At 43.2% G+C, this 27,584-nt stretch overlaps 1 protein-coding gene and 1 long non-coding RNA gene across 2 annotated transcripts in view; one reads left to right on the top strand and one right to left on the bottom strand.

Annotated features, from left to right (window-relative positions):
* The window catches only part of gabrg3 (gamma-aminobutyric acid type A receptor subunit gamma3), a 595,554-nt gene extending 580,139 nt beyond the window's left edge, over positions 1–15,415 (bottom strand). Inside the window, exons 1-2 of the mRNA XM_043692286.2 lie at positions 15,130–15,415; positions 13,314–13,462 (exon numbers count right to left, since the gene is read on the bottom strand). Of these exons, the coding sequence (XP_043548221.1) occupies positions 13,314–13,462; positions 15,130–15,182 (202 nt within the window). The 5' untranslated portion in view covers positions 15,183–15,415. The remainder of the gene's footprint in view (positions 1–13,313; positions 13,463–15,129) is intronic.
* Positions 15,416–15,471: 56 nt separating this feature from the next.
* On the top strand, positions 15,472–26,946 carry LOC122550885 (uncharacterized). Its single transcript, XR_006311968.2, has 3 exons — positions 15,472–15,686; positions 17,395–17,694; positions 26,309–26,946. It is a non-coding gene; the product is annotated as an uncharacterized LOC122550885 (long non-coding RNA).
* Positions 26,947–27,584: the final 638 nt, after the last annotated feature.

The following is a 27,584-nucleotide window of genomic DNA, read 5'->3' as shown; positions in this document are numbered from 1 at the left end:
TGAAGTATTTTTCTCCGTTGGTGTTTACATATGTTTTTAACCTATGAAATAGGAAGAATGCTGCATTCTCATCAAATCATATCAAAGTTTAAACTAGTTTTTCAGGAAGTGTAATGCTCATATCAGAATCTTTATAGACTGCACATAAAATAATGGGTTTATGCACCTGTCTACCTGTGTTTGAATTACGACAATTAAGTCACAGAGCTACCAGAAAGCTCTGAATTAAAACATGTACCTCACACAGTACTGATTTGATATCAGTAATAAGCTTTGATCTTGCCAAAGTGAGCAGTGTTTCACTGTACTGCAGTGTACTGTAAATTACAAATGAAAGATTTGCAAATCATTTTATGCTTGCTTGCTTGTGTTTGGAAGTCTGAACAATGGGCCTGTATTGAAAATGGATTGACACATTGGAATTCTGTGCTTGGTTAGGCGACACTCTCACCTGAATTTTAAGCAAAAACTGAGCTGAATTCTGCATTTTTTGCACTTGTGTCTGGTAACTAACAGCAGAAGCAGAGAAGTCACAAGAAGAGGTTTTCAGAGTGGAATATATCATGATTCCAAATGTAATGTGAAAGGATTAAATTCTACTATCTCTCTGGCCATTAATGTTAAAGAGTTAGACTGTACTGTCTTTCTCCAAGAAGCTGAAAATTCTGCAAGTGGGTGGGGGCGACATGCTGTCTCACAGACAGCATACAGGAATGAGGATGACTATCCATTGTAATCCACACTTCATTTTGGCAGCCATTTACTACTATTCTACTGCTATTATCAAATTAAACTCTCCTTCAGACCCTTCCATTCAGGAATGCTTTCATAGCCATCGCCCAGTCAATCACATTCATTTGCATGATCATCTCCTGAAGCTAGGACATATCACACCTACATTGTCTTGGGGAATCTCTGAGTCAGGAAATCGTCTGCATAGCAATTCCCCAGGATTAGGGGATTTACATTTAGCATTATCTCTGAGGATGATCTCATCCTAACGTTGTACCTGGGGTCACATGTGACTGTGAAGGAGTGGCTAGGGGTCGTCTTGAGTGGCATGTGACTGTGGGGGAGCAGCCAAAGTATCTGTGAGCATGATCAACTGACCTGTATAAAGGGGATGTGTTTCTTTTGTTCAGGGCCTCACTTTGACTCAACTTCGCATGCCTGCAATGAGGGTCAACAGGGGCCACCTAGCTTGTACAAGCTTTAATAAACTTTAACTGTTTGCAGAGGTTGGTTGTGCAAATTGCATCTCACATGTGAAACCTCAGGAAAAAGAACCTAACACAAACTCTTCGAATGTCATACTGAGTACACTAACACAAAATGTACATTCAACAATTGAGAATGTAATAGTCTATTTATCATTTTTCTCATATTTATAAAAGTATCATCACACAGAGGCTTTGTATTATTTGGCTTTTTATGCAACAATTGTGGGACAGCCTGATGGCTCAGTGGTTAGCACTGCTGCCTCACAGCGCCAGGGACCCAGGTTCAATTCCAGCCTCAGGCAACTGACTGTGTCGAGTTTGCCCATTCTTCGCATGTCTGTGTGGGTTTCTTCCAGGTGCTCCCGATTTCCTCCTACAGTCACAAAGATGTGCAAGTAACATGGATTGGTCATTCTAAATTGCCCATAGTGTCCAGGGATGTGTAGGCTAGACTATTAGCCACAGAAAATACAGGGATAGGGTAGGAGGATGTGTCTGGTTGGGATGCTCTTCAGAGGATCAGTGTGGATTCGTTGGGCTGAAAGGCCTGGTCCCACATTATAGGGATTCTGTGATTAAACTGGTGGCCAACAAAAAGTTAAGAGTGTTTAGATTTTCATGTTTTATTTTCAGTGAGCAGTGAAATGCATAATACTAAATAAACCAACTCCCCCTCCAAGATGTGAGAACTGTAGATTGGATTATCACAAGAGGGACATCTATTCAGTTTGTACTATTGTGGGTGAGCAATTAGGATTGTTTATACTTACTTTTTGCACTGTAGAATCCTACAGAATTCCAAAATGCCAGGGCAGGGAGAGATGAGTGACATAGGACATCCAAAGCTGGAGTTGAATGTTCAGGGTGCATGGATTTGAATCTCAGCTTGGCACATGTTGAAATTTAATTCTATAAAACCTGGAATTAGGAACTAGACTAATGGTGACAATGTGGGCATTATTAACTGCTGTTATAAAAAACAACTGGTTCACTCACATCCCTAAGGCAAGAAAACCTGTTGTCCTTACCTGTCCTGACCTATGTGTGATTCAGACCCACAGCAATATGACTGACTCTTTACTGGTGTCTGCAATGGCCTATCAGTTAGTTATATTAAAACTACGATAATGTCTAAAGAAAGGTAAAATATTGGAAAGACTTCCTGGCATTAACTGAGACCAGGGAATGACAATGGCAAACACGAACTCTGTCGACCCTGCAAAGTTCTTTTTGCCCATCGGAGTGGTTAGTGCTAAAATTAGGAGAGCGATCTAACTCACAGACTCGTCCAGCATCGGCCTACTCATGGAATCATAATTTGTGGATAACAACCCAGTCAGCATCATCACATTCCTTGGCCATGTTCTGTTCTACTGGCAGGACAAGCTCACCAGATGTGATGGCACAATGTTAGAAGAGACTTTCCCTGGGAATACTGGCTTCAGACCCTGTGTAATTTCATGATATCGGGTCAAACATTGACAAAGAAATCCCCTGCCAATTGCCATGTATAGTACCACAACACCACACCCATGCTCCTGATTCCCACCCATGTCTTCCATGTTGAACAGCACTTGGAGGAAGCACTGAATGTGGAGTCTTCAATGTCTAACCGAGCTGTTCAGTCCTAAAGGACATCCCTGCTCGCCTGAGCCTGCAGCACATGGTGAGGAAAACAACAAAAGGCAAAATCTATTTCCCCTCATCATCACCAATCCACCTGTTGCCATGTTAACTATCCAAACAGCCCCAGACTATTCAGCCTCTCCCTATGGCTCAAACCCTCCAACCCTGGCAACATCCTTGTGAATCTTTTCTGAACCCTTTCAAGTTTCACAATAGCAGGGAGACCAGAATGGCAGTTTTCCAAAAGTGCCCTAACCAAGGTCCTAAGGATCCGCAACATGACCTCCTCCAAACAGATTTAAGACTGGGCATCGATGCTGCGCTATGGACCAGCAGCAGTAGAATCCAGCCTCTCTCTCACACTACAATTACTACTAGACCTAGAGATCAATACTGGTTTAATTAGGAGTGCAGGAGGGCATGTCTGAAGCATTACCAAGCATACATAAAAATAACATACCAACCTGGTCAACTTACAACATGAGACCAATAAGCTCCATATGAGCAGGTAGGAGAGAACACATCCAGAGTGAGGCACAGCCTGAATGAATGTGTATCTCGGGGAATTTGGAACACTGTGGGAATTTATTGCACAAGGGAAGAGGAGTTTTTTTTTGCTTTTCTTTGGTTCAGTTTGTCAGGTCTTTTAACAGGACAAATTGAGGCTCAAGATCAGAAGCCCAGCACAAAACAAAGAGGAACAGCACATTCATAACAGCTGGTTATGTGCATATCATGATAATTTGTTTTGTAGATAAGGGAAATACTTTACAGATTAAAAAGTTAAAGACCAGTAGGAAATGCTTAAAGATAAAATTAACAGTGAATTGACTGCGTGGTAATGACCATCATTTAGAGATTAATGCTTAATATCAGTTATTTTAAAAGGTGTAGAATTGCTAAGGAATTAACTGAAGATTAACTGAAATGCAGCGGGGGATGAGTAACAGTCAGAGAACGTGGAGACTAAAGTAAGTGGAGTATCATTTTAGCCTAAGTTATGGGAAAGGTCAGCTGGTAAGACTAAATTTTAAGTAAGATCATCACACAGAGAAACAGAATTAGGCCAGTCAGCCCATCAAGTCTGCTCTGTCATTTGATCATGGATGGTGGATTTCTCAACCTGCCTTCGGCCTATAAACCTTGATCCCCTCACCAATCAAAAACTTACCTATCTCTGTCTTAACTAGATGCAATGACTTGGCCTTCATTGCCTTCTGCAGCAATGAGTTCCACAAGTAAATTACCTCAGGCTAAAGAAATTCCTCATCTCAGTTCTAACGGGAGCCCCTATCCACAGCTCCTTCACTTTGAAGATGTGCCCTCAGGTCCTAGTCTCCTCTACCAGTGGAAACATCTTCTCCACATCCACTCTATCCAGGCCTCTCTGCATTCTGTCAGTTTCAAGCAGGTCCCCTCACCTTTCTAAATTCTATTGAATACAGATTTAGAGATTGCTCCTCATATGTCAAGCCTTTCAACCCTGGGATTATTCTTGTAAATCTCCTCTGGACCCTCTCCAAGGCCAGCACATCTTTCCTTAGATACAGGCCCCAAAATTGCTCACAATATTCCAAATGAGGTCTGATCAGAGGCTTATACAGCCTCATTAGGATATCTCTGCTCTTGCATTCTAGCCCTCTTGAAATGAATGCTAACACTGAATTTGCCTTTCTAACTGCCAACTGAACCTGCATGTTAACCTGAAGAGAATCCTGAACTAAGACACCCAAGTTCCTTTGTGCTTTAGATTTCTTAAGTCTTTCCACATTTCCAAAAGAGTCAATGCCTCTGTACTTCCTGCCAAAGCACATAACCTCACACTTTCCCACATTGTCTTCCCTTTGGCACTTCTTTGCCTACTCTCTTAGCCTGTCCAAGTCCTTCTGCTGCCCCCCCGCTTCCTCAACATAATCTGACCCTCCACCTATCTTGGTGTCATCTGCAAACTTGGCAACAATGACCCTCAGTTCCTTCATCCAGATCGTTAATACATAACATGAATAGCTGTGGTTCCAACACAGACCTCTCTGGAACTCTACTCATTACCAGTTGCCATCCTGAAAACGTTCGCTTTATCTCATCCTCTGCCTTCTGCCAGTCAGCCAATCCTAATCTCATTTAGCAGCCTCCTTTGTGATATCTTGTCAAAGGCCTTCTGGAAATCCAAACAGATCATGTGCAATTGCTCTCCTTTGTCTAACTTGCTCATTACCTCCTCATAGAATTATAACATATTATGGCCTCCCCGTGATGAAGCTGTGCTGACTCTGCCCTATTTTACCATGCACTACCAAGCACTCTGCATTCTCATACTTAATAAATGGAGCCTAAAATCTTACCAACAATGAAGGTCAGGCTTATTGGCCTATAACTTCCTGCCTCCCCCTTTCCTGAAGTGTTACATCAGCCATTTTCCAGAGATCTGGGACCCTCCTGGACTCCAGTGATTCCTGAAACATTGCCAACAATGCTTCCACCATCTCCTCAGCCACCTCCTTCAGAGCTCTGTGATGCAGTCCATCTGGTCTGGGTGATTTTTCCACCTTCTGACCTTTCACATTCTTCAGCACCATCTCCTTAGTGATGGCCACAACAATCACCTCTGCCCCCTGACTCTCCTGAAGTTCTGGTATGCTGCTCGTGACTTCTATGGTGAAAACTGATGCAAAGTACCTATTCAGTTCTTCCACCATTCTTTGTTAGTACTTCTACAATCCCAGTTTCGAGCAGTTCAATATTCACTTTGGCTTCCGACCTGTTATCTATCTGAAAACACCCTTGCAATCTTCTTTCATATCACTAGCTAGTTTGCATCCATGTCATTTTCTTCCCCTTCCCTTATTGCCTTTTTAGTTATCCTCTGCTGTTTTTTTAAAGGCTTCCCAATCTCTAGCTTCCCACTGATCTTCATCACACTGTATGCTTTTTCTTTTCCCTTTATGCTGTCCCTGACATTCCTGATTCCTGACTCCTGACTTCTGATGAAGGGCTTATGCCTGAAACGTCGATTCTCCTGCTCCTTGGATGCTGCCTGACCAGCTGTGCTTTCTCAGCACCACTCTCTCGACCCTGACCTGCCTTGTCAGCAATGGTTGCCTTGTCCTCCCCTTAGTGTATTTTCTCTTCCTTGAGATGAATTTCTGCTCTGCCTCTTGAGTGACACCCAGAAACTCCTGCCATTGCTGCTCCATCTTCCCTGCAAGGTTCCCCTTCCAATTAAATCTGTCAAGCTCTTCCTTATAGGCAGGTAGTACTGAGTAGGGTGGGGAGGCTGCAGAAAGATCTAGATAGTTTGAGAGAGTGGTCCAGGAAGTGGCTGATGGAATTCAATGTGAGCAAATGTGAGGTTTTGCACTTTGGAAAAAAGAACACAAGCATGGACTACTTTCTAAACGGTGAGAAAATTCATAAAGCCAAAGTACAAAGGGATCTGGGAGTGCTAGTCGAGGATTCTCTAAAGGTAAACATGCAGGTTGAGTCCGTGATTAAGAAAGCGAATGCAATGTTGTCATTTATCTCAAGAAGGTTGGAATATAAAAGCACCGCTGTGCTACTGAGACTTTATAAAGCTCGGGTTAGGCCCCATTTGGAGTACTGTGTCCAGTTTTGGTCCCCACACCTAAGGAAGGACATACTGGCACCGGAGCGTGTCCAGCGGAGATTCACACGGATGATCCCTGGAATGGTAGGTCTAACATACGAGGAACGGCTGAGGATCCTGGGATTGTATTCATTGGAGTTTAGAAGATTAAGGGGAGATCTAATAGAAACTTACAAGATAACACATGGCTTGGAAAGGGTGGACGCTAGGAAATTGTTTCCGTTAGGCAAGGAGACTAGGACCCGTGGACACAGCCTTAGAATTAGAGGGGGTAAATTCAGAACAGAAATGCGGAGACATTTCTTCAGCCAGAGAGTGGTGGGCCTGTGGAATTCATTGCCGCGGAGTGCAGTGGAGGCCGGGATGCTAATTGTCTTCAAGGCAGAGATTGATAAATTCTTGATGTCACAAGGAATTAAGGGCTACGGGGAGAATGCGGGTTAGTGGAGTTGAAATGCCCATCAGCCATGATTGAATGACGGAGTGGACTCGATGGGCCGAATGACCTTACTTCCACTCCTATGTCTTATGGTAGTTACCTTTTTTCAGTTGTAATTCTCAATGATCCCAGCTTCTCCCTCTCAAACTGCATGGCACCTCATGCCAGGCGAGGGCAGCCAAGTGATGTGTGTGACCTATCAAATGTGGGAAGTCATGTTTCCCACTCATGTCCAAGATAACCACATGTGCAAGAATGCTTCCAACTGCAGAAACTTTAACTCCATGTTTCAGAGCTGTGGCAGGAGACACTGTGGCACATCTGCAATGCTGAGAGTTATGTGGATGGCACAATCACGGAGGTGGTCACACCGTAGTAATGTTATGTGTATTAAGGTGAGATAGTACATTTGCATGTTAGGGTGAGTCCTGAATGACAGGTGTAATTGATAAGTGACTGAGTTACGTGTGATGAATTAAGGAGTGCATGGGACTAGTAAGTAATTTGATAGGATGCAGCATTTGAAGATGCAATCACTGATCTTGATCTCTTCTTTATGATCCTGTGAGCTTCTACGACATTGCATCCACATCATCAGAGATAACTTTTGTCTTGGGTAGCTCTTTTAAGATCTAGCACAGACAGGATGGGTCAAATAGCCTCCTTCTGTACTGTAAAATGTTATGATTCTCTGATTAATTTCTATAACTACTTGATCCCATTGCCTATTGATCTTACATCCAGATATATTTCCAGCTAACCATGGATAAATGCAATTTCTCTGTTCCTTCTTAACCAAGAACTCAGGGGGTGCATCCACAAGCTGTGCTGCCTACTCATTTTTACTTTCATGTTGTATCAGTCTGCTACATTTGGGGTACAGGGCTAACTGGTGTACACTTGTTCCAATTTTCTGTTAGATTTCCGGGTGGTCACCCATTCCCTTCATAGATCAGATTCATTTCTTATATGTCTGCCACCACCTGTTCCAGCCACAATAAATCCCTTCCCTTGAAGGAATGCAGGTTGGTTTTATTATTTTCCTTTTCTTTTCATTAAACAGTACAGTTTACAAACAATTAACATTGACAGCTGTATATAGAGAAACAGCACTTTACGAGGGAGAGGAGTGGCAAAGCTAGACCCCAAACCCTACAGTTCAACCAATATCCAGGGAAAGAGGACAAACCTCAAGTCCCACTTTCAAATCCCACTTTCCGTCATCACAAAAGAAGCAGTAACAAATACATACAAGGCAGTCCAATTAGATAAGAAGCAGTGCATAGAATATAGACCCCATCCCCAGCAACCCAGCAAGCCTCCCGTCCCTCCAACTTTCCGGTCACTCTAAGGCAGCCAGCTCCTACGCCCCTTCTGGCTCTCGGTCCGCCCCATGCCCCTTGCAGGTTAGTTTTAAGTGGTGTCAGCCCCTCATGATATTGGCCTTCCCATTGATGATTCCAGCCAATCACTAACCTAGTTATACCGTGTTGCATGCTGAAATCATTGAGTAAGTAAGAGGAAGGTAGCAAAGCACCACTAGTATTTCTGTCAAAAGGCATATGTTATTCAGGCATCGAGATATCTACACCCATTTTTTAAGCAAAGTCTTCACAATCACCAATTCTAATGGACTAGATTGGTTCAGTTAATTATTGCTTATCAGCAAAGGGATCCTCTTCTACTCTCTTCTTAACATGAACCCATAAAATCATACAAATTGCACAGCAATCTGAAATTTGGATATCAATAAATATGAATTGACAACTTTACAAACTCTACATTGTAGTAAAATTTGATTTTGTAAAAAAATTCAACAGTTTTAATCGAGCAGTTAGGTTGAATAGCTCCATTAACTTTACTACAAGCTGGAATAAACTAAAATTAACCAATCACAATCACTTAAAATGAAAAGTGACTTGACGTTATTTGCTACCAGGTTACAAATACACTAAAACATCAATCAATTTAAAACTATTTTATTATTCTTTTTGTGGGACATTCTTCACCATATCTAAGTGACTATCTCAATGATTCAGCAGATTTACAAACAAGTAGCTAATACACACAGAAAAACAGCCAACGATGGAGCCAGTTGTCTAACTTCAGCTAGGTTGGAATAGGCAGTTTCAGTATTGCTGGTTTATTTGTTTATATTTGTACATGGAATGTGAATATTGTTTGCAAAGCCAGCATTTATTGCCCATCCCAGAGATGGCGGTGCGAAGCTGCCTTTTTGCATCTCAACAGTCCATGTTGAGTAGATACTGCATGGCCCTGCTCTCTCACTGGGAGAGATGACTAGTGTGGCTCACCTGAGGGTCACCATACCTCAGGGGAGGAGAGTGGCTGACAGACAGCCTCATCCAGCATGGAAAATAAACATATGATGTTGGCATCATTTTGCATTGCAAACCTGCCATCCAAACAACTGAGCTCACTGACCCCTTACACACAACGCTGTTGGGAGAGAGCTTTTGATCCAGCAACAGAGAAGGAACTGTGGCGATCTTTAAGTCAGAATGGTGTGTAGTTTGGAGAGGAACTTGCAGCAGTGTTCCCAGGCATCTGCTTCCCTTGACACTGTAGGTCATAAATGTTATAGGTTGGGAATGTGCTGATGGAAGAGGGTTGGTGAATTATTGCAGATCACTTTATGCAATATACACAATGCTGCCACTGTGCATCAGTGGTGGAAGGAATTAATACTGTGGATGGGAGGCCAATCAAGAAGTCTGTGTTTTCCCACATAGTGTCAAGTTTGTGTGTTGCTGAAGCTGCACCCAGCCAGGTATGTGTAAAGAATCAATCACATTCGTGACTTGTGCCTTATAGATCATGTTTGGTCCAGATAAGTGAATCATTTGCTTCTTTCCTTTCCTCAGGCCCTCCCATCCCTGTGTTAACATCATGCAAACAAATCCAATCAAGGGCCTTTTTGGCAGGATGTAGTGTAAATATTGTCTCTAAAATGGCATTGCATAATACAAACACCTTGATTGACAATGTATTAAGAGGCACAAGTAATTTTCTTTACAAAACACTTTCCATAATCATATGGGGAATCTGGAAATCGAAAACTTCTACAGCCCAATCAAATCAGCCTGGCAGGACATGAAGATGTTCCCGCTTTGTGTTCTATTCAGTCTAATTTTTTTTCTTTACCACTCATACTGGCAGGAGAAAGTGAGGACTGCAGATGCTGGAGTACCAGAGTTGAAAAGTGTCGCGCTGGAAAAACACAGCAGGCCAGGCAGCATCCGAGGAGCAGGAAAATCGACGTTTCGGGCACAAGCCCTTCTTCCTGAAGAAGGGCTTGTGCCCGAAACGTCGATTCTCCTGATCCTCAGATGCTGCCTGGCCTACTGTGTTTTTCCAGCACGACATTTTTCAATACTCATACTGACATCTTGTTATTTCCGTAGTAAAATGTAGAAAATATGTCAACCCCATAAGCAGCTAAGAAGTAACATTAACTGTTTTGCTGAAATGGATTTGACAGGTTGAAAAACCTTTCAGATTATTGTTTCAGGTATGTAACAACTTACCCAGGCTAACAGAAGATTGAAATAAAGCATGAATGAATCACTAAGCTCACCCAAAAGACAGCAAGTGCACAAAATATATTTTGACAAAAAATAATTTAGCTTCATATTCCTTCAGTTCAAGTGCTGCCTTTTAAACTAGGTTTTTCTTTGGATTATGTATGATTTGCAGCCATGAATACAGAATTTTATTGACATACTCAAACAACTTGAAGCAGAATAGATGTTCATTTCACTTTTTTACACTGACATCAAGTAAGATTTGTGATTACAAATAAGAATTGTATCCTGTTGCTTTGCTGTGTCGATGTCTTCATTGGAATCACTGTCAAGATTTCACATGAGTTTTGTCTGGTTAAGCTGCTGTCATTTGAAATAATCTACATGACCCATAAATCATATATATTAAAATGCCATACCCTAATCCTGCCATGCAGCTAGTTCAGTTCAGTGCACATAATTACATAACACTTCACTTTTTTATGTATTGGAAGTAAATGATGCACCTTCCAATAATTAGTTTTTCTCACCCTGTCTGCATGACAATTAGGTTGTACTTTTTTTTGATAAATCCAGTGAAATCTTTGCTGACAGGTGTGTGATATTGAAATACACTGAATAATGGAATTTATGTTCGGGAAAGGAGCAATAACTGATAGCTTCAGTATTTGATTAACCGAGTCCACTGAAGTCTCCCTCCTCAATCACTCTATTACCAAACTATACAAGATATGAGATTCCATGTGTAAGGCAAATCTTTCACAGTGTTGAATTCTAGAGATTAAATTAAAACAAAGCATTCTACAATGCAGAAGTTAGTGGCTAATATATTGGATTTTCTGTTATGGTCAGATATGGGAAAGAACAATTGCATTAAGTTGTCATGTGTAACTTTTGGCCTTAAGCATCTAATAAGCATCCTTGATCATGCACTTTATGTATGACAGCAAGCTTTGCTGGTCAACATTTCAATTTCACCATTTGTTGTAGTGTCAGTCATAACTCAGTTGGTAATCCTCACATCACTCGGTCTAAATGTTATAGGTTCCATTCTCATTATGTCCTGACCAATATTTATCCTCAGTCAACATTCACAGCAACAAAAAAATCTAGCCATCCTCACAGAGCCTAATGCAGGAGCTTGCTGTGTACAAATTGACTGCTGCATCACCTACAGAGGGCCATTACTTTTAAGGTAATCTGTGCTGCTGCAAGGTTCTATATAAATGCAAGTCTTCTGAGTTTTGTTTCTTTTCAACCATTTGAATTTGCAATAACTTTACAACAGGCCTTGATGGAAACAACCATGTCATAATGAATTAAAGTTTTTTTTAAACTGCAAAGTTCATATTAGAATTAAAAATTGAAAGAATTGCAGACAATGTAAACCTGAAACAAAAACAGAAATTGCTAGAAAAGCTCAGCAGTTCTGGCAGCACCTGTGGAGAGAAATTAGAGTTGACCTTTGGGTCCAGTGACCCTTCCTTGGAAGGAAACGTTAACACTGATTTCTTTCCACAAATTGGATGCAAGATTGGCTTGATGGTAGGAAGCAGAGGGTGATAACGGACTGGTGGCCCGTGGAATGCCTTAGGGTTGAGAGTGGGGTGCTGGAAAAACACAGCAGGCCAGGCAGCATTTGAGGAGCAGGAGAATTGACGTTTCAGGAACGACCCCCTTAATCAGGGATGCCTCAGGGGACTGTGCTGGGCTCATTACTGTTTGTTATCTATATCAATGATTTGGATGAGAAGGTACAAGGCATGATTAGCAAGTTTGCTGATGACACTAAAATAGGCAGCATCTTGGAGAGTGAGGAAGGTTATCAGAAATTGCAGCAGGACCTTCATCAGCTCGGCAAGTGGGCAGAGAAGTGGCAAATGAAGTTTAATAAAGGTAAGTGTGAGGTCTTGCATTTTGGAAAGTCAAACCAAGGTAGGAATTTCATGGTGAATGGTAAGGCCTTAAGGAGTATCGTGGAACAGAGGGATTTTGGAGTTCATGTTCACAGTTCTCTGAAAGTGGAGTCACAGGTAGACAGGGCAGTGAAGATGACTTTTGACATACTGGCCTTCATCAGTCAGGGAACTGAGTATCAAAGCTGGGAAGTTATGTTGCAGTTATACAGGATGTTGGTGAGGCCACCCTTGGAGTATTGTGTTCAGTTTTGGTCAGCTTGCTATAGGAAGTAGGTTAAACTGGAAAGAGTGTAGAAGAAATTTCCAGGGATATTGCCTGGAGTCAATGATCTGAGAGTTGTGGGGACAGGTTGGACAAGCTTTTTTCTTTACAGCATAGGAGACTGACGGGGGAACTTTATAAAGGTGTATAAGATCATGAGAGACATGGATAGGGTAAATCCACTCTGTCTTTTTCCTAGGGTTGGGGAATTGAGGAATAGAAGGCATCAGTTTAAGGTTAGAGGGGAAAGAATAAAAGGGAACCTGAGGGGCAACCTTTTTACACAGAGGGTGGTAAGAACATGGAATGAGCTGCCAGCGAAAATGTTTGAGGTGGGTACATTAAAACATTTAAAAGGCATTTGACAAATACAAGGATAGGAAAGGATTAGAAGGGTAGGGTTCAAATGCAAGGAAATGGGGTGAGTGTGGACGAACATTTTGGCCGGCATGTACTAGTGTAGGCCAAAGGGCCTGCCTCCGTTCTGTAGGCTTCTGTGATTCTAGGACTCTATGAGATGCTGCCAGACCTGCTGAGCTTTTCCAATAATTTCCATTTTTGTTTCATATTAGAATTCCTGATTCAAAGAAACCCCAGCTTATTAAACATTTAAACATCACCTGAACACCGCGGGCAACATCCAGTCAAAACTTTCCCTGAGCGAGGACATCACTTACGAAATACCTGCCAGTACTCACTTCCAATGTCGGGGCGAAGTTTCTTATCATACTCCTTCAGCAGGTGGTTTAAAATCTTGGTCGCGTCTCTATCTTGCATCTTGGAAGTCAGCACCCAGGTCTGGTTGACCGTGCGATCTTCGTCCTCGCCATCGTCGATTTTTCTCGAGCTGCAAGACAGAGAAAAGGTGGCACTTACCGTCATTACCTGCAAATTTGGCAGCAGCGTTAACCAGGGTCGTCTGCAAACTTTGCACAGTTTGAACGTAGTGGTTGTCTGAGTGTACGGGGGGCCCCCAAAGCGAACCGTGTGTGTGTGTGTATCCTGAAGGTTCAGGAAGCAGGGAACGAGCAGTCCTGAAGTTTGGTCACGGGACCACTCCAGACAGCAACAGGTACCCAAGTGGGTCACATATCTAGGACACTCGATCAGACAGACTCAATGCCCCTTTTCACCTGCACTTGCAGTTGGCATCTGGTGTGCAACTTGCTCTGAGCTCTCATCTCGCCTGAACTCTTAAAAGAAAAGCGGGTTGGTGAGGCTTCCCTGTTTGTTTCTGAACATATTTAAAATGTCGACAGACCAAACTTGAACGGTTCACGCCGCCTTCAATTTTGATTGTGCGGATGTCAAAAAGGAGATGGCGGGGGGGGGGGGGGGGTCATTTGCAAATAATATTTACCCCTGCCTTTGTGCACAATGATGGGGGGGGGGGGTAATTTTGATTTCTTGATGGCGTTGCGCGCTCTGCCTCACTGGTTAAGATTGAGCAGCTCTCCAGATTAAAGGCGATGCTGCACATGCCGCACGGTTATCGGTGCCGGGCCCGGAAAGAGCGAGATTCCTCCCCCACCCCGCCATCCCCACACAGGCCGGCTGGAAATAAAGAGAGAAGTCACAAATTGTCTGCTGCTTGCAGGTAGCGCTAATCTGTCAGTGGCAATTGTGAAAACCTGCAGTCCATTGCACGCTCTTGCCAAGCCGTTTTTAGTGTCTTTCTAAACAGAGAACCTAATATCAAAATACACTCAGTGGCTGTCTATTCACTGTGCTCACTCAACGGTGGGACCTGGATGGGTTCCTGCTCCCACCGCTCGGCCTCTGAAAGATTAATTTCCATCATTTCACAATGTACGATCAAATGATGGTGTCGATTAGATGCTCTGTTAACCCTGTTCGCATTGCCTTGAGAGTCCTCCCTCAGGCACACAGGCACCTTCACGGGAGATGTCCTCTGGATATCTGACACCGTTTAACTATCCGGTTGAAATCACTACATGGGGCTGGAGGTGGGGGCAATTAAACACCACCCCCTCACCCTATGTTGAGCCCACTTCTCCCCTGAAGCGGCTGAACTCGGGAGTTCAAGGGGTGAGTTCCCCCCCACCCCCCTCACCCCGTGTAGTGTGTTACTAAACCCATTGTCCAGACTGAGTGGGCGAGATCCGAGTTTGCACAGCCCGGCACCCGCGATAGAGACAAAAAAAATCCCACAGCCAACCCCAGGACTGAGACTGTAGCCCTGCATCAGACCGTAAACTGCGACATCAGTAATAGTGCTCGGGGGAAGGGGGGGACGGGGGTGGTGTTGGTGGGGGGGTGGTTGGGTGGGAGACAACCCATAGACCCAAACCCACCGCTTCCCACCAGCTTCATGGCTGAGCCTGTGCATTTCACAACTTTTTTTAAAAAATTTGGAAATAGAAAAGGGGGGAGAACATCCACAGTCCCCATTGACAGAGCAGTCAGGCAGAAACAACAGCCACTAGTCGCCCGCACAGTCAGTCAGGTAGCACCGTCCCTTCTCGGGCAATAATACCAATAACATTTGCTTACCACGCTTGGAAGACTGAGAGTAGCAACAAAGCTGCCAGTAGTTTCGTTAGCATCGTTGGGCGGGAGAGACGTGAAAGAGAGAGCGAGCCGGACAGTGGAGAGAGTAGATTTGGAGAGGAAGCTGAGAGACTGAGTTTCGCTTCTCCCTCTGTGTAAACAGCGGCTGTCTCTCACTTCGGAGCCATCAAGAGACTCGGAACAAATGAGACCGAGCGGTGCTTCCCGTGCTCAGCGATAAATCGCACATGCACCTCTGACAGGTGGGAGCGTTTGTGGCGCTCCAGCCTTTCCATCCGGCACCGAGTGGCTGACAGAGTCAACTAGCCCCTCCTAGCTCCACAAGCCCTCTCCTGACGCTCATCTGCACCTCATTCGGCTTTCCTGCACTGGGGGAGAGAGGGGCCGAGCACCGAGCTCGAGCTGCCTCCAATTCCCACTTTTCCCATTATTCCAACCGAGGGGACTCCCATTGGGTTCACTGACGTCAGGTTTCACCGCAGGATCGGGAGATTAGTTTTGAGGAGGCCAGCAGTTTCCCTGCAATCAGGGCGAGCAAGGTACCGAGCGATCTACCTTTGACTGTTGAAACCACCTCGGTGCGAGGGAATACAGATGTCTGGGTCCGAGATGTGACTGGGTGAATATGTGACGGTGCAAAAAGTGACAGGGTGCACTATGTGACAGGGGGCACGATGTGATAAGTGCAATGTGTGACAGGGTGCAGTATGTGACGGGGGCAGTATATGACAGGGGGCAGTATATGACAGGGGGCAAGTTATGAAACTGCAATCTGTGACAGAATGCAGTTTGTGACAGGGTGCAATATGTGATAGTGAGCAATGTGTGACAGGGTGGATATGTGACAGGGTGCAGTATGTGACAGGGTGGATATGTGACAGGGTACAGTATGTGACGGTGAATATATGGAAATATGCAGTATGTGACAAGGGGTAATATTTGACAGGATGAAATATGTGACAGGGTGCAGTATATGACGGGGTGCAATATGTGACAAGGTTCGGTATGTGACAAGTTGGAGTACGTGATAAGGTTCAGTATGTGACAGGGTACAGTGTGTGACAGGGTAGTGTGTGACAGGGTGCAATATGTGATGGGGTACAATGTGTGACAGGGTGCAATATGTGACAGGGTACAGTGTGTGACAGTGCAATATGTGATGGGGTACAATGTGTGACAGAGTGCAATATGTGACAGGGTACAGTGTGTGACAGGGTAGTGTATGACAGGGTGCAATATGTGATGGGGTACAATGTGTGACAGGGTGCAATATGTGACGGGGTACAGTGTGTGACAGTGCAATATGTGACAGGGTACAGTGTATGACAGGGTGCAATATGTGACGGGGTACAGTGTATGACAGGGTGCAATATGTGACAGGGTACAGTGTGTGACAGGGTGCAATATGTGACAGGGTACAGTGTGTGACGGGGTACAGTATGTGACAGGGTACAGTACGGGAATGGGTACAACATGCGACAGGCTACATGCGTGACTGAAGCCGTATATGATTGTGTGACTATATGACGATACGATGTGTGTTGGTGTCCAATATGTGACAGGGTGCAAAACGTGATGCTGCATCTGAGACTGGGTGCAATGTGTGCAAGGGGTTATGATCCCTGGGCTTGGTGCCCTTTGATCATTCCCAGGCTGGATTCGTTAATATATTAACCAAGCTCGCCCATTCCCAAACCCTGACATCCTTTCCGTTACCTCAAGATGGGGTTTTAATCGGATTTACTCCGCGTTCTGATTCAACGCGATTAACCCAAGTGTCAGATATTTATGCCCCTTGCTTTGCTGGCGCCCTGAAACCCCGGGTCACGGCTCTGGCCATGACAATGACATTTAGTTTCTGTGATATCTGAGGAGTGTGTATGTGTGTGTGTGTGTGTGGGGGGGGGGGGGGGGGAGCAACAGCTGATAAAATGACATGTAAAGTATAAAGATCGTGATTGATGTGCCCACCAGCCCTTGAATACACGCAAGGTTCTGAAGCATTTTGCGTGTATTTTGAGTTGGACTTTATAATCCAAGCAAAACAGATTTCAGCCAACGATTAACACACACAGGAGCAATTGCAATTATTGTTTGGAAAACTCCCACTTGGTTTTTGAAGATCCCAAATCAAAAAAAAAGGCGACGGGAAAATCCCCACTCCGGGGTGAGGTGGGGTGGAAGGAGTCTCAAGTGTGTGGGGCTTCCAGCGCCAGACCGTGCTGAAATACTTTTTTTTTGTCTCAGGTGACGCCGGACAACCTGGTTGCAGTATCGAACCTGCCGAGGGGCGCTGACTTCATAAAGGAGAATGGAGACAGCTGTTGTCCACTCTCGCCCCCCTCCACCCCCTCTCTCTTCTCTCTCTCTCTCTATCCCCCTCCCTTCTCTCTATCTCTCTGCAGCCTCACTCACACGGGAGTCCCGGGGCAGCCAATTCCGCTGCTGTTCTGTCTTATGTTTCGTTCAGCGGGGCCAGGGATCGGAGGAGAGTCCGTCATAGAGGAATGCATCTCGCTCGCAGCCGCTTCGGGACGGACCGCTCGGGTAAGCGCTAACTCGGCTAGATTGTACATAACACAGTATTCTGTATGTGTTTGCTTTGGGGAAGTCTGCGCGGGGAAAAGGTAATCTGTTCAACACCTTGCCCGTAACAAAAGTGCGTGTTTCAGTGCAGGCTCGACAGACCTGTAGCTCGCTTTAAACTGATGTCGAGGGACTACCGCCAGAACACACACACACACACCACCCCCTCCAAACACACCTCCCCCCTTCCACACGCTCAAACAATCGCGAGAGACCCCAGAGGGGTTCAGTATTCATTGCGGTTTAGCAGTGTGTGGGGAGAGAGACATTAACTTTACAACACCAGGAGTTGGCGAAAATCGAGGGACTTACAGGCGTGTTCAAAAATGGGGGGACGGGTTCGTTCGTCCGTTTGTCTGCTGCACAATAAAGTGTTAACAGTGAACATTTCAAGGCAGGGAATTTCACTCCGTCGAAATTTCTAGGGTGTACACTGAGTGTAGACACCAACTAAGAGCGTGTACTCTGAATATATATCTACTGTGTGTGTATAAAATCAGTTTTCGCCTGAAATTTACTGCACATCAGTATATCGATGCATTGGTGTGTCCTGATATATAAACTATTGTACAAACTGTCAGCGTGTACTCTGTATAAAATGCCAGTATTCCCTTTTATAATATACACTTCAATCTCTGTAGACTCCGTTTGTGTACGTTCTGATACATACATATAAACGATCAGTGGGCACTCTGAATATGTATAAACAAAAAATATATATAAATATCAGATCTCAGGCAGTGGAGCGGGGGGGGGGGGGGGGTGACTCATCTGCAGTGAGCTATTGGCAAGAGTCTGATTCTCTGGAGCTGAGCCGACAAGTCTGTAGGTTCCTGGGGGAGTAGGGGCTGGGGGGAATAGGGGGTGAGGGAGGTCCCGGGGAGGGATGGGAGGCAGTGACTGTCTGAGCCCGGAGCCTCCCCGTGATTCTCCCCACAGATGGCGATGTGTCTGCGTGCGTTTGGAGGCGAACCTCAGGCGGCGGCAGTAACCAGTGCTCCTACGAAGCAGGATGCTGAGGGCACGCATCAACCAGACAGAGGGGCAAGCACATTGGGTGAAGTCCCTGAAAAGGTGGCATCGGCCTGGTTCTCCCCCCCCCCCCCCGCCGCCATCCTCGGGTCTGTGGAACAGTCACAGCCAGGGTTCCTGGAGCTCCCGTGGGAGATGTAGGATGGATCCCGCTTCGGGTGAACCCAACCCCCCTGTTGTGCCTGATCATTTGAAACCCTCCCTCCATTTATCTGGAGTCTGGAAGCGTTGCTGTTTACTTGAAGTCAACGAGACGAGTCAACTGTGAACAAGCAGCTGAAAGCCAGAGCCCAGTGAGTGCGACCGAGTGTATCAATGTGGTCAGATGCAGCTGAGGAGGATGTGGAGAGGCATTTTGGGGCGTTCGGGGTGGGGTAAGGCTCCTTGTGACACGGTGGTAGCGTCCCTACCTCTCGGCCAGCAGACCCAGGCTCAAGCACCACGTTCTCCAGAGGAATGCGATAATATCCCTGAACAACTTGATTAGGAAAATATCCGGGGTGGAGGTCGTTAAGACTCCTTGAGGCACATTGGGAGTGTCCCTGTCTCTGAGCTAGGGGAGTCAAGTTCCAATTGATAACATGGGTTATCAAGTTGACCAGAAAATATTGAACAGGGTGAGAAGATAGAAACTAATTTCAAGCGAGGGAAAAACTAAATTGGGGGTCACCGTCATCATTCTTAACCCAGTCTGATCATTTTGAAGATGGTGAAGCCCTCACTAATAGACTGAATGCTCTTGGCTTCCCGCCTGATATGGAGAATCCTCACTCAGGGGAGACTGTGTCAATCAGGCAAGTGCACGTAGTTCTAACACTTGTGAAAGATAAGCAGAAAGCACTGGTCATATGGTAAGACACACTTCACACTCCTTTGGTGACTATGAGAAAATTATATTTGCTTTTATTGGTCAAGGTGTTGATTATGGCCTGAAATCAGGGTGGTTGTGATGGAGCTGTACATAACATTAGTTAGGCCCCAGCTGGAGGACTGTGTGCAGTTCTGTCATCTCATTCCAGGGAGTGCGTGATCACATGGAAGGGGTGCGGAGGAGATTCACCAGGATGCTAGACCGGAATAAAATGAACTGTTCCTGCTAGAAATCAAAATCTTAAACATAATTCATTGGAGAAGCTCAGCAGGCCTGGCAAAACCTGTGGAAAGAAAGCAGAGTTAACCAGAAAAAACAGTTCTTCTGAAAAAAGGGTCACTGTATCCAAAACGTTAATCTTGCTTTCTCCTCACAGATGCTGACAGACCTGCTGAGGTTTTCCAGCAATTTCTGTTCTTGCTCACCCAGGATGTTGCCTGGACTGGAGTGATTCAGCAACAAAGACACAGGCGACTGTCTGGGCTTGTTTTCTTGAGAGCAGAGAAGGCTGAGGGGGATTGGATTGATGTGCACAAAGTTCTAAGGGTCATAGGCAGGCCAGGTAGGCAGAAACTTAGTAGAGGGGTCAGTAATGTGGGGGCACAGTTTTAAGGTAAGGAGCAGAGGTGTAGAGGAGACTTGACGAAAACATCTTTCACCCAGAGGATGGTGTATATCTGGAACTTACTGCCTTAAAGGGTGGTGAAGGTGGGAACCTTCAAGACCATGAAGAACAATTTAGATGAATATTAGATGTACCATAGCATATCAGGCTCTAGACCAAGTGCTGGAAAATAGGATTGGAAAGGATGGATGTTTGACAACAATCATAGAGGGCCTTTTTTATGCTGTAAAATCTCTGACTCAACGATGCGCTGAGTCAGATTGTGGATACGAATAAGTACTACTGGACTGGCATCAAACATCTACACCAATTCCATTAAGAGATATTTCATTTGATGATTTAAGAGCAAAACCCTTCAGGTTGATGATCTTAATATTGCCTCTTAAGATGCCACCCTGCTGAGTTATCTACGTAGGCCCTATAAAACAATGGGAAAGGTGAAGCTGTGCTCGATCACAAACAGCCCCCACGACAAACTCACTGACGTGAATGGATTGTTTTCCACAGCACGCTTTCTGCTGGAGCACGTTGATATATCACTGGGACAGAGGATCACAGAATTCTGCCAGTGTGGAAGCAGGCCATTTGGCCCATCAAATACATCCCGACTGTCCGAAGAATATCCCACCTAGATCCAACCTGTCCCCACAGCCAACCTACATGGCCCTGGACACTATGGGCAATTTTACCATGGCCAAACCACCTAACCTGCACATCTTTGGATTGTGGGAGGAAACCGGAGCACCTGGAGGAAACCCATGCAGACACAGGGAGAATGTGCAAACTCCACACAGACAGTCACCTGAGGGTGGAATCAAACCTAGGATCCTGGTACTGTGAGGCAGCAGTGCTAACCATTGAGCCACCATGCACCGACAAGTTAAAACCTCAGCAGCCTGTTAACAGGTTGGCAAATTTAGTCTCTTTAAAGATTGCTTTGTGGCCTCAGCATCGACATATCTGGCGCTAATGGCTTACTTTGGTTAACCTGATGTCATCCCAGTTATCTGGCATTCACATGTAATGCAGGGTGAGTATGGCTGTTTAAACTGGCCTCAGACTATGGATGGGGAGATGTTAATCTTCCACCAGTGAATTTAATTTTGCACATACAAGGATTCCTGCACTCCTGGGTGTCAAAGCCCTGCAGACTTTATTGATTTTAAAGTGAATCCCAGCAATTATAGGAATTAATGTTTGCGTATGGAAACTAAATCTAGTTTCCATTCTTTTTCTGAAAATTAGATGACTGGGAAAAGGCTGATAGGAAGGTCTATTTCAGAGAAAAATAAACAGTGGAATCCTGAGTACAGCAGTCAGTGGAGTGAAAGCACTGAGGGCAAGCAATGGACACCGCCTTATGAATTATTTGTGTGAGGTTCATCTGAACTTAGTGACAGTAAAGTTGCATCTCTCCATCCTCCTGACCACTATCAAGACAAAGAAAACTTCTTCCCGCCCCATTCATTGCTGATTTTTTTCACAAAAAAAGAGAATTACGCAGCAAAGTACTAATTGTTATCCGATTTCTTAGTAGATTTATATGACTTTATTTTGCATGGGATCAATATAGCAGTGTGCTTATGTTCCTCCTGCTCAAGTGTTTCCTAAATTCAGAAAGAGAAGCTTGCATTTATATAGCATCTTTCACTACCAATCTCCCACATGTATTATAACAGCCATTTAACCTGTAACGGTTTTGTGTAGGAAAAATGGCAACCAAACCGTGCCCAAGGTTTGACAAACCATGCTGAAATAATGACTAGATCACCGGTTTTAATTTATCTTTGTAAGAAGTAAACACAGGATATAGCAGGAATAAAATAGCTACACAAAGAATGGTCAACATTCCTTACAATTTCCAAGGCTGCACAGACAAAAACATTCGAGACGTACAGCATATGAAGAAGCAACAGCCATAAGAATGGCAACGCCAGGACCAGCTAATGAGGACATGAAGCTCCAATGGTAAAACTAATCGAAACAGATTCAAATAGGTTCACAAAATAATCTATTTAAAGGAAGAGCTTGTACTTAAATAGCAGTGTTCGTGATGTCAGGACATACCACACTATTTTACAGCCAATTAGCTCTTAAGTTGGGTTATTGTTGTGATGTTCAACAGTCAATACAGCACACAGTAAGATGCAACCAACAGCAGTGAAATAATGACTGATTGATTTGTTTTAGTGGTGTTGTTTGAGGGGTAATATTGTCCATGACTCCACAGGAGAGAATCTTCCTTCTCTTCCATGAGTGCTATGGATCTTAAACGTATGTTGAAAAGCCTCAATCACGTCTGAAGGATACCAATAATATGGCATTTTATTTTATTGCATTGAGGTGTCTGCTTTATACATTTGTGGAACTCTTTGGGGTAGGATATGAACTTGCCACTTCTAAGCTCAGGGCAAGAATGTTACCAGCAAACCAAGATTGACACCTTACTAAAGTTCTTACAAATATATAGAAGAATAAAAGTGGATCAAAGTGCACACCATTCACAGAGGACTGATATGGATGGAATGCTCCAAATCAATTTCTTTTGGGTACTCAGTTCTACAATGGAGTAAGCATATTTTGGAGTGTGCTCAAGGCTGTCTCACATTCTCAGATCATCGATGTAAAACTCTCAGATATTGCTCTCAAAATTTATGATGTAGTCTGGAACTCTTAATTGTGTTATAGCCTTACAGCAGAACCTCTGTCATTGCTATTCTCTGTGTAATTTACCTCAGTTGTAACTTATAGTGCTTCATTCATGAATCTGAGAGACCCATAACTCAACTTTAGTGCTATCAAAGAGCAACAATAGCTTTTGGCATGTGTGAAGCAGTGCATGTAACTCGCTGAATAAAATATTTTTGTTTCCCTTCCTGATGCTACAGAGAATGATTATTAGGAACTGAAGTGCTGGGTAATGCCCTGTGAATGATGTGAGACCGACAGGAAGAAAAAAGTTTTGAATAATCAATTAGAAGAAAAACGTGTAAGAACGAGTTAGTATAAATCGTTACCTCACTGCTAGTTGATTGTTATTTCATTCTGAAACTAATATTCTTTGAGACATGACTGCATTTTGGCATCTTCACGTTCTTCTGTTAAAACTATCATTTCAGTCCCATTGAGTTATTACCAGATCTTATCTTGTACCAGTTATGGAATAATAGGTTTATATAAAAAATTAGTATGGAAGGAAACCATTCAGCTATGATTTGGAAAACATGTCAAATCTGGATCTGTAAGTCCAACTCAGTTAGTTCTCCCCTTTCTTTTCCCTACCGACTGTAATTTGTTTGCCCATTCGGGTGCTTATCCAATTCCCTTCCGAAAGCCGCAATTGAACCTACCTACCCCTGTCATACTGTCCAACAACCCTCAGATTCTAATTACTCTCATCCCCATGTTGCCATTAGTCTTTTTATTAGTTATCTTAAATAAGAGTCCTCTGTTTGTGAATCCTTCCACGAACAGGCAGACCTCTATCAAATCTCCTCTTCACCATCCCTTCCTCAGGAAGAACATCCCTAGCTTCTCGAGTTCATCTGCACAACTGAAGTTTCTCATCTTTGGAACCAATTTCATGGATTTTGTCCCTGTCTAAAACCTTCACATCTTTCAAAATTGAGGTAACCAGAATTGGACACAATGCTGCTGCGACGACGCTGTCACTTTAAGAAGGTTATTTTGTCCTTGGTTTTTTCAAGAGAGGTCATAAAGGCAGAGGTGGCAAAATGTCTACTTTAACAATGGCAGGGGAATGGCCAATTCTCCCAGTTCAGGTTTTATCTAGTTTGGTTTGGTTGTAACAGTGAGAATTGCTGGTTTTAGCAGTAGCAGAGAAGCTGCTGCAGTCCAGAGAAAGGTTCCGAGCTTCAACAGATGATTCTTGACTGATTCTTTGCTCTGAAATCTCTCCGGCCTGTAAGAACTTGAGTTTGAATTTACCTTTTGCCGAGAGGTATGTTTATGGGATGTTACTGGAATTGGAACATCTCCTTAGTTAAGTTGCTGTGTCGGGTCAGTTAAGTTTTCTAATAGTTAAGTTGTTCTAAATTCTGTTTTCTTTTGTTTATGTTTCAACTATTGTGTTTAAAAAAACACTGTTTTTCTTAAAGCCGAGTGGTTTAACCAGCTGCATCATACCTAGAATATCCACTTCACATCTGCCTTTAAAATAAGAAAAAGTTAGGGTCTGGGATACCTTCTTAAAATATTTTGAGGGAGTCTGGCCTGGTCCATAAACTGCAGTCAAAGCCAAACCAGTGTTTCAGAAATGTTCATCATAACCTCCTTGCTTTTGAACTCTATTTATTAAAGCTCAAGAGTTCTATTGCTGTATTTAAACACTTTTTCCATCTGTCCTGCCACATTCAATGATTTGTATATGTACACCCTCAGGTCTCTCTGCTTCCACACCCCCTTTAAAATTCACTCATTATTTTCTCCTCACTCCTTGTTCAATGTATGAAAATGCACCACTTCACAGTTGTCTGCATTAAATTTAATCTGCCACTTGACTGCCTATTGCAGCAGCCTGCCTGTGTCCTCTTGTAGTCCATCACTACCCTCCTCACAGATCATAATACTTCAAATGTTGCTGTCATCTTCAAACTGTGTGCTGTCCACTTTGGATCTAGGTCATTGGTAGAGATGAAGGAAAACATTGATTCTGGAGATCTCTGCTTACCTTCCTCTGGCTTGAAGAAAACACCCACCACTATTCCTTTCTCTTGTCACTCAGTCAACTCCACATGTTTGCAGTCTGTCCCACTTATTGCAGAAGTTCCAGGTTTTCTGACAAGCCTAAAACATGGCAGTCTATTGATCGTCTTTTGAAAATCCATCCTCTTCAACCTTTTCTATCAACCAATTTTTAAAAAGTCCAACAATGTTATTTAAATACAATTTGCCTTGAACATATTTGTGCTGGCTTTCCTCATTTGTTCGTGTTAGAGTTAATTTTTAACCTGAAATTTCTTGAAATATACCAGTTAAAAAAAAATCTTTTCCAGAAGAATTATGTATTTGAGCATCATTACATTGGGAGAAGATTGTCCAGTTTGCCATAAAGGAAAAATACCTCAAAAAACAGCTAGGAGAAATAACAGGAAAACCTAGAAAAATTTACAGTGATAGTTCATCATCTGAAAGAGAGACAGATTTATATCCATACAGTTCTTTCTTACCATGTTAGAACATCTCAATGCATTTCATACAATTATTTGCCATTAATCTGCATTTGATTTGTAAACCAATGTGTCAGCCATTTCACCCTTGTAATATCTTACATTCAACATTAAAATGAATGACCAAATGTTTTGCCATTTTAACGTATAATTTCACCTGAAAATATTTATTCCTATATCAGGACAAGCATCTGTACATCTTCAACTAATTGTTTAGTTTTGTTATTGTTGATTTTATACTCCTGAAGGTAAGGGATATTGATGTTCAGAAGTGGAATATTTCACATTGCAAGTACTCACTGTCAGCACTGTCAAGCACATCTAGATCAGATATAGCACAGTTAGGTACAAAGTTCCATCAGCTCAATAAACTATCGCTGAAGTAGATTAATCTGGTTTTTTTTTAAAGTACAATATTTGTGTTTTTTGACAAACCTGGAATGTATTAAAAAGGAAGCTTTCTATTTCTTTAACTATTTTCACATCTGAGAAATGTGTTAATAAGCTTAACGAACAATGCTGTATTTGAAATATTGTGACTACTACGATGTTGGCTAACGTAGCAATCATTTTACACACAGTAGGGTCCAAAAGAGTAGAAACATCGTGTGTGTAAAAGACCTTGTCACATCCTTAAGACATTGCAAAGTACCTCATAGACAGTGGAGTGAACTTGAAGTGCAGTTAGCACTGATATGTTGAAAAACATGTCTACAGAAATCTCACTGACAGTAAACAAAGTGAATGATTAAAGCAGACTGTAAGGATGCTGTGTGAATCATTTTTGTGAAGTCTTTCTCCACTTTCTCCTCAAGTTCCAGCTAACATTGTTATATTAATCACCACCACTGTAAACAGGTCACTGGTCACATGTCAACCTATTATTCCTGGCACAACACTTCATTGTTCAACAAAGAGAAAGAAAACATCAGAAGCCTTCTCCACAATGGTTTAATAAGCCAACAAGGGTTTAATAATAAGAACATCTCAAATCAACCATTCATCAGAAATCAACCTACTACAAAGGGAAAAAGTGCAGACCTGGAATAGGGCAAAAGGGTGCCCGAAATGAAAATTAAATACAGGATGAAATACCTCTGAAGAGAAGATAGTGCATTTTGGGGAAAGTAAATCAAATTACTGAACAAGGAAGATAACTCTGTTCAGAATCGGAAATACCTAGTAAGTCTAAAATAGTATTTAGAAAAATGCATCCATGTAGCACTTGTAATTTTCATGCACTATCCATATGGTTATCTCATTCGTACCCTAATAAGTCAGTATTGTGATGGAATATGTATAGAGTCCCATTTCTATCTTGCTTTGCTGCACTTGAACTAGAGTAAGTTATTTTGTATCATCCTGGTTTGTGCAGCATCTTTAGTGCATATTGAATCGAAAAGAAATGAATGAAACTATATCTGTCTTGTCTCTGCAAATGAGTTGTCTTCATTTAAGTTGAATCCCTGAGGCAATTATGACCAAACAATAGAAATGCTAAATTCTCAACTGAAGTGAGACCTATAGCAGACCAAAAAAAGAAAGCTATCAATGAATCACATTTCAGACAGTGCTATTAAATGACAGGAAAACCCTGGACTTGTTAGAATGTGCGTAGCCTCCTGCTCTGGTGTATAACATGCAAGCCCAAAACTGAAGCAAAAAAAGGGGGTGTGAATGCATACAAAATACTTGAAAGACTCTGTAGGTCATTTAGTATCCAGGGAGAGAGAAGCAGAGCTGATGGTTCAAATCTGTGACCTTTCAACAAAACAAAAGCAAATTACTGCAGATGCTGGAATCGGAAACCAAAAGAGAAAATGCTGGAAAATCTCAACAGGTCTGGCAGAATATGTAAGGAGAGAAAAGAGCTGACATTTCGAGTCTAACTGACCCTTTGTCAAAGCGTTAACATAGGGCCAGTTAGACTCGAAACGTCAGCTCTTTGCTCTCCTTACAGATGCTGCCAGACCTGCTGAGATTTTCCAGCATTTTCTCTTTTGGTTTCAACAGAACAACTCTCTCTTCGTTATCAATTGTCAGCCTATCCACTACTTCAACTATCTCCTCTTTATTATGATTTGTGCAGTGTCTCGATCTTTGGTAAAGAAGGATGCAAAGTTTTCATTTAGTA

This window comes from Chiloscyllium plagiosum, unplaced genomic scaffold, assembly GCF_037043375.1.
Source record: "Chiloscyllium plagiosum isolate Xiang-an unplaced genomic scaffold, Cpla_swu_hap1 HiC_scaffold_6, whole genome shotgun sequence".
Lineage (NCBI taxonomy): Eukaryota > Metazoa > Chordata > Chondrichthyes > Orectolobiformes > Hemiscylliidae > Chiloscyllium > Chiloscyllium plagiosum.
The sequence above is the reverse complement of the archived record's forward strand: the minus strand, read 5'-3'. Positions and strand labels throughout refer to the sequence as shown.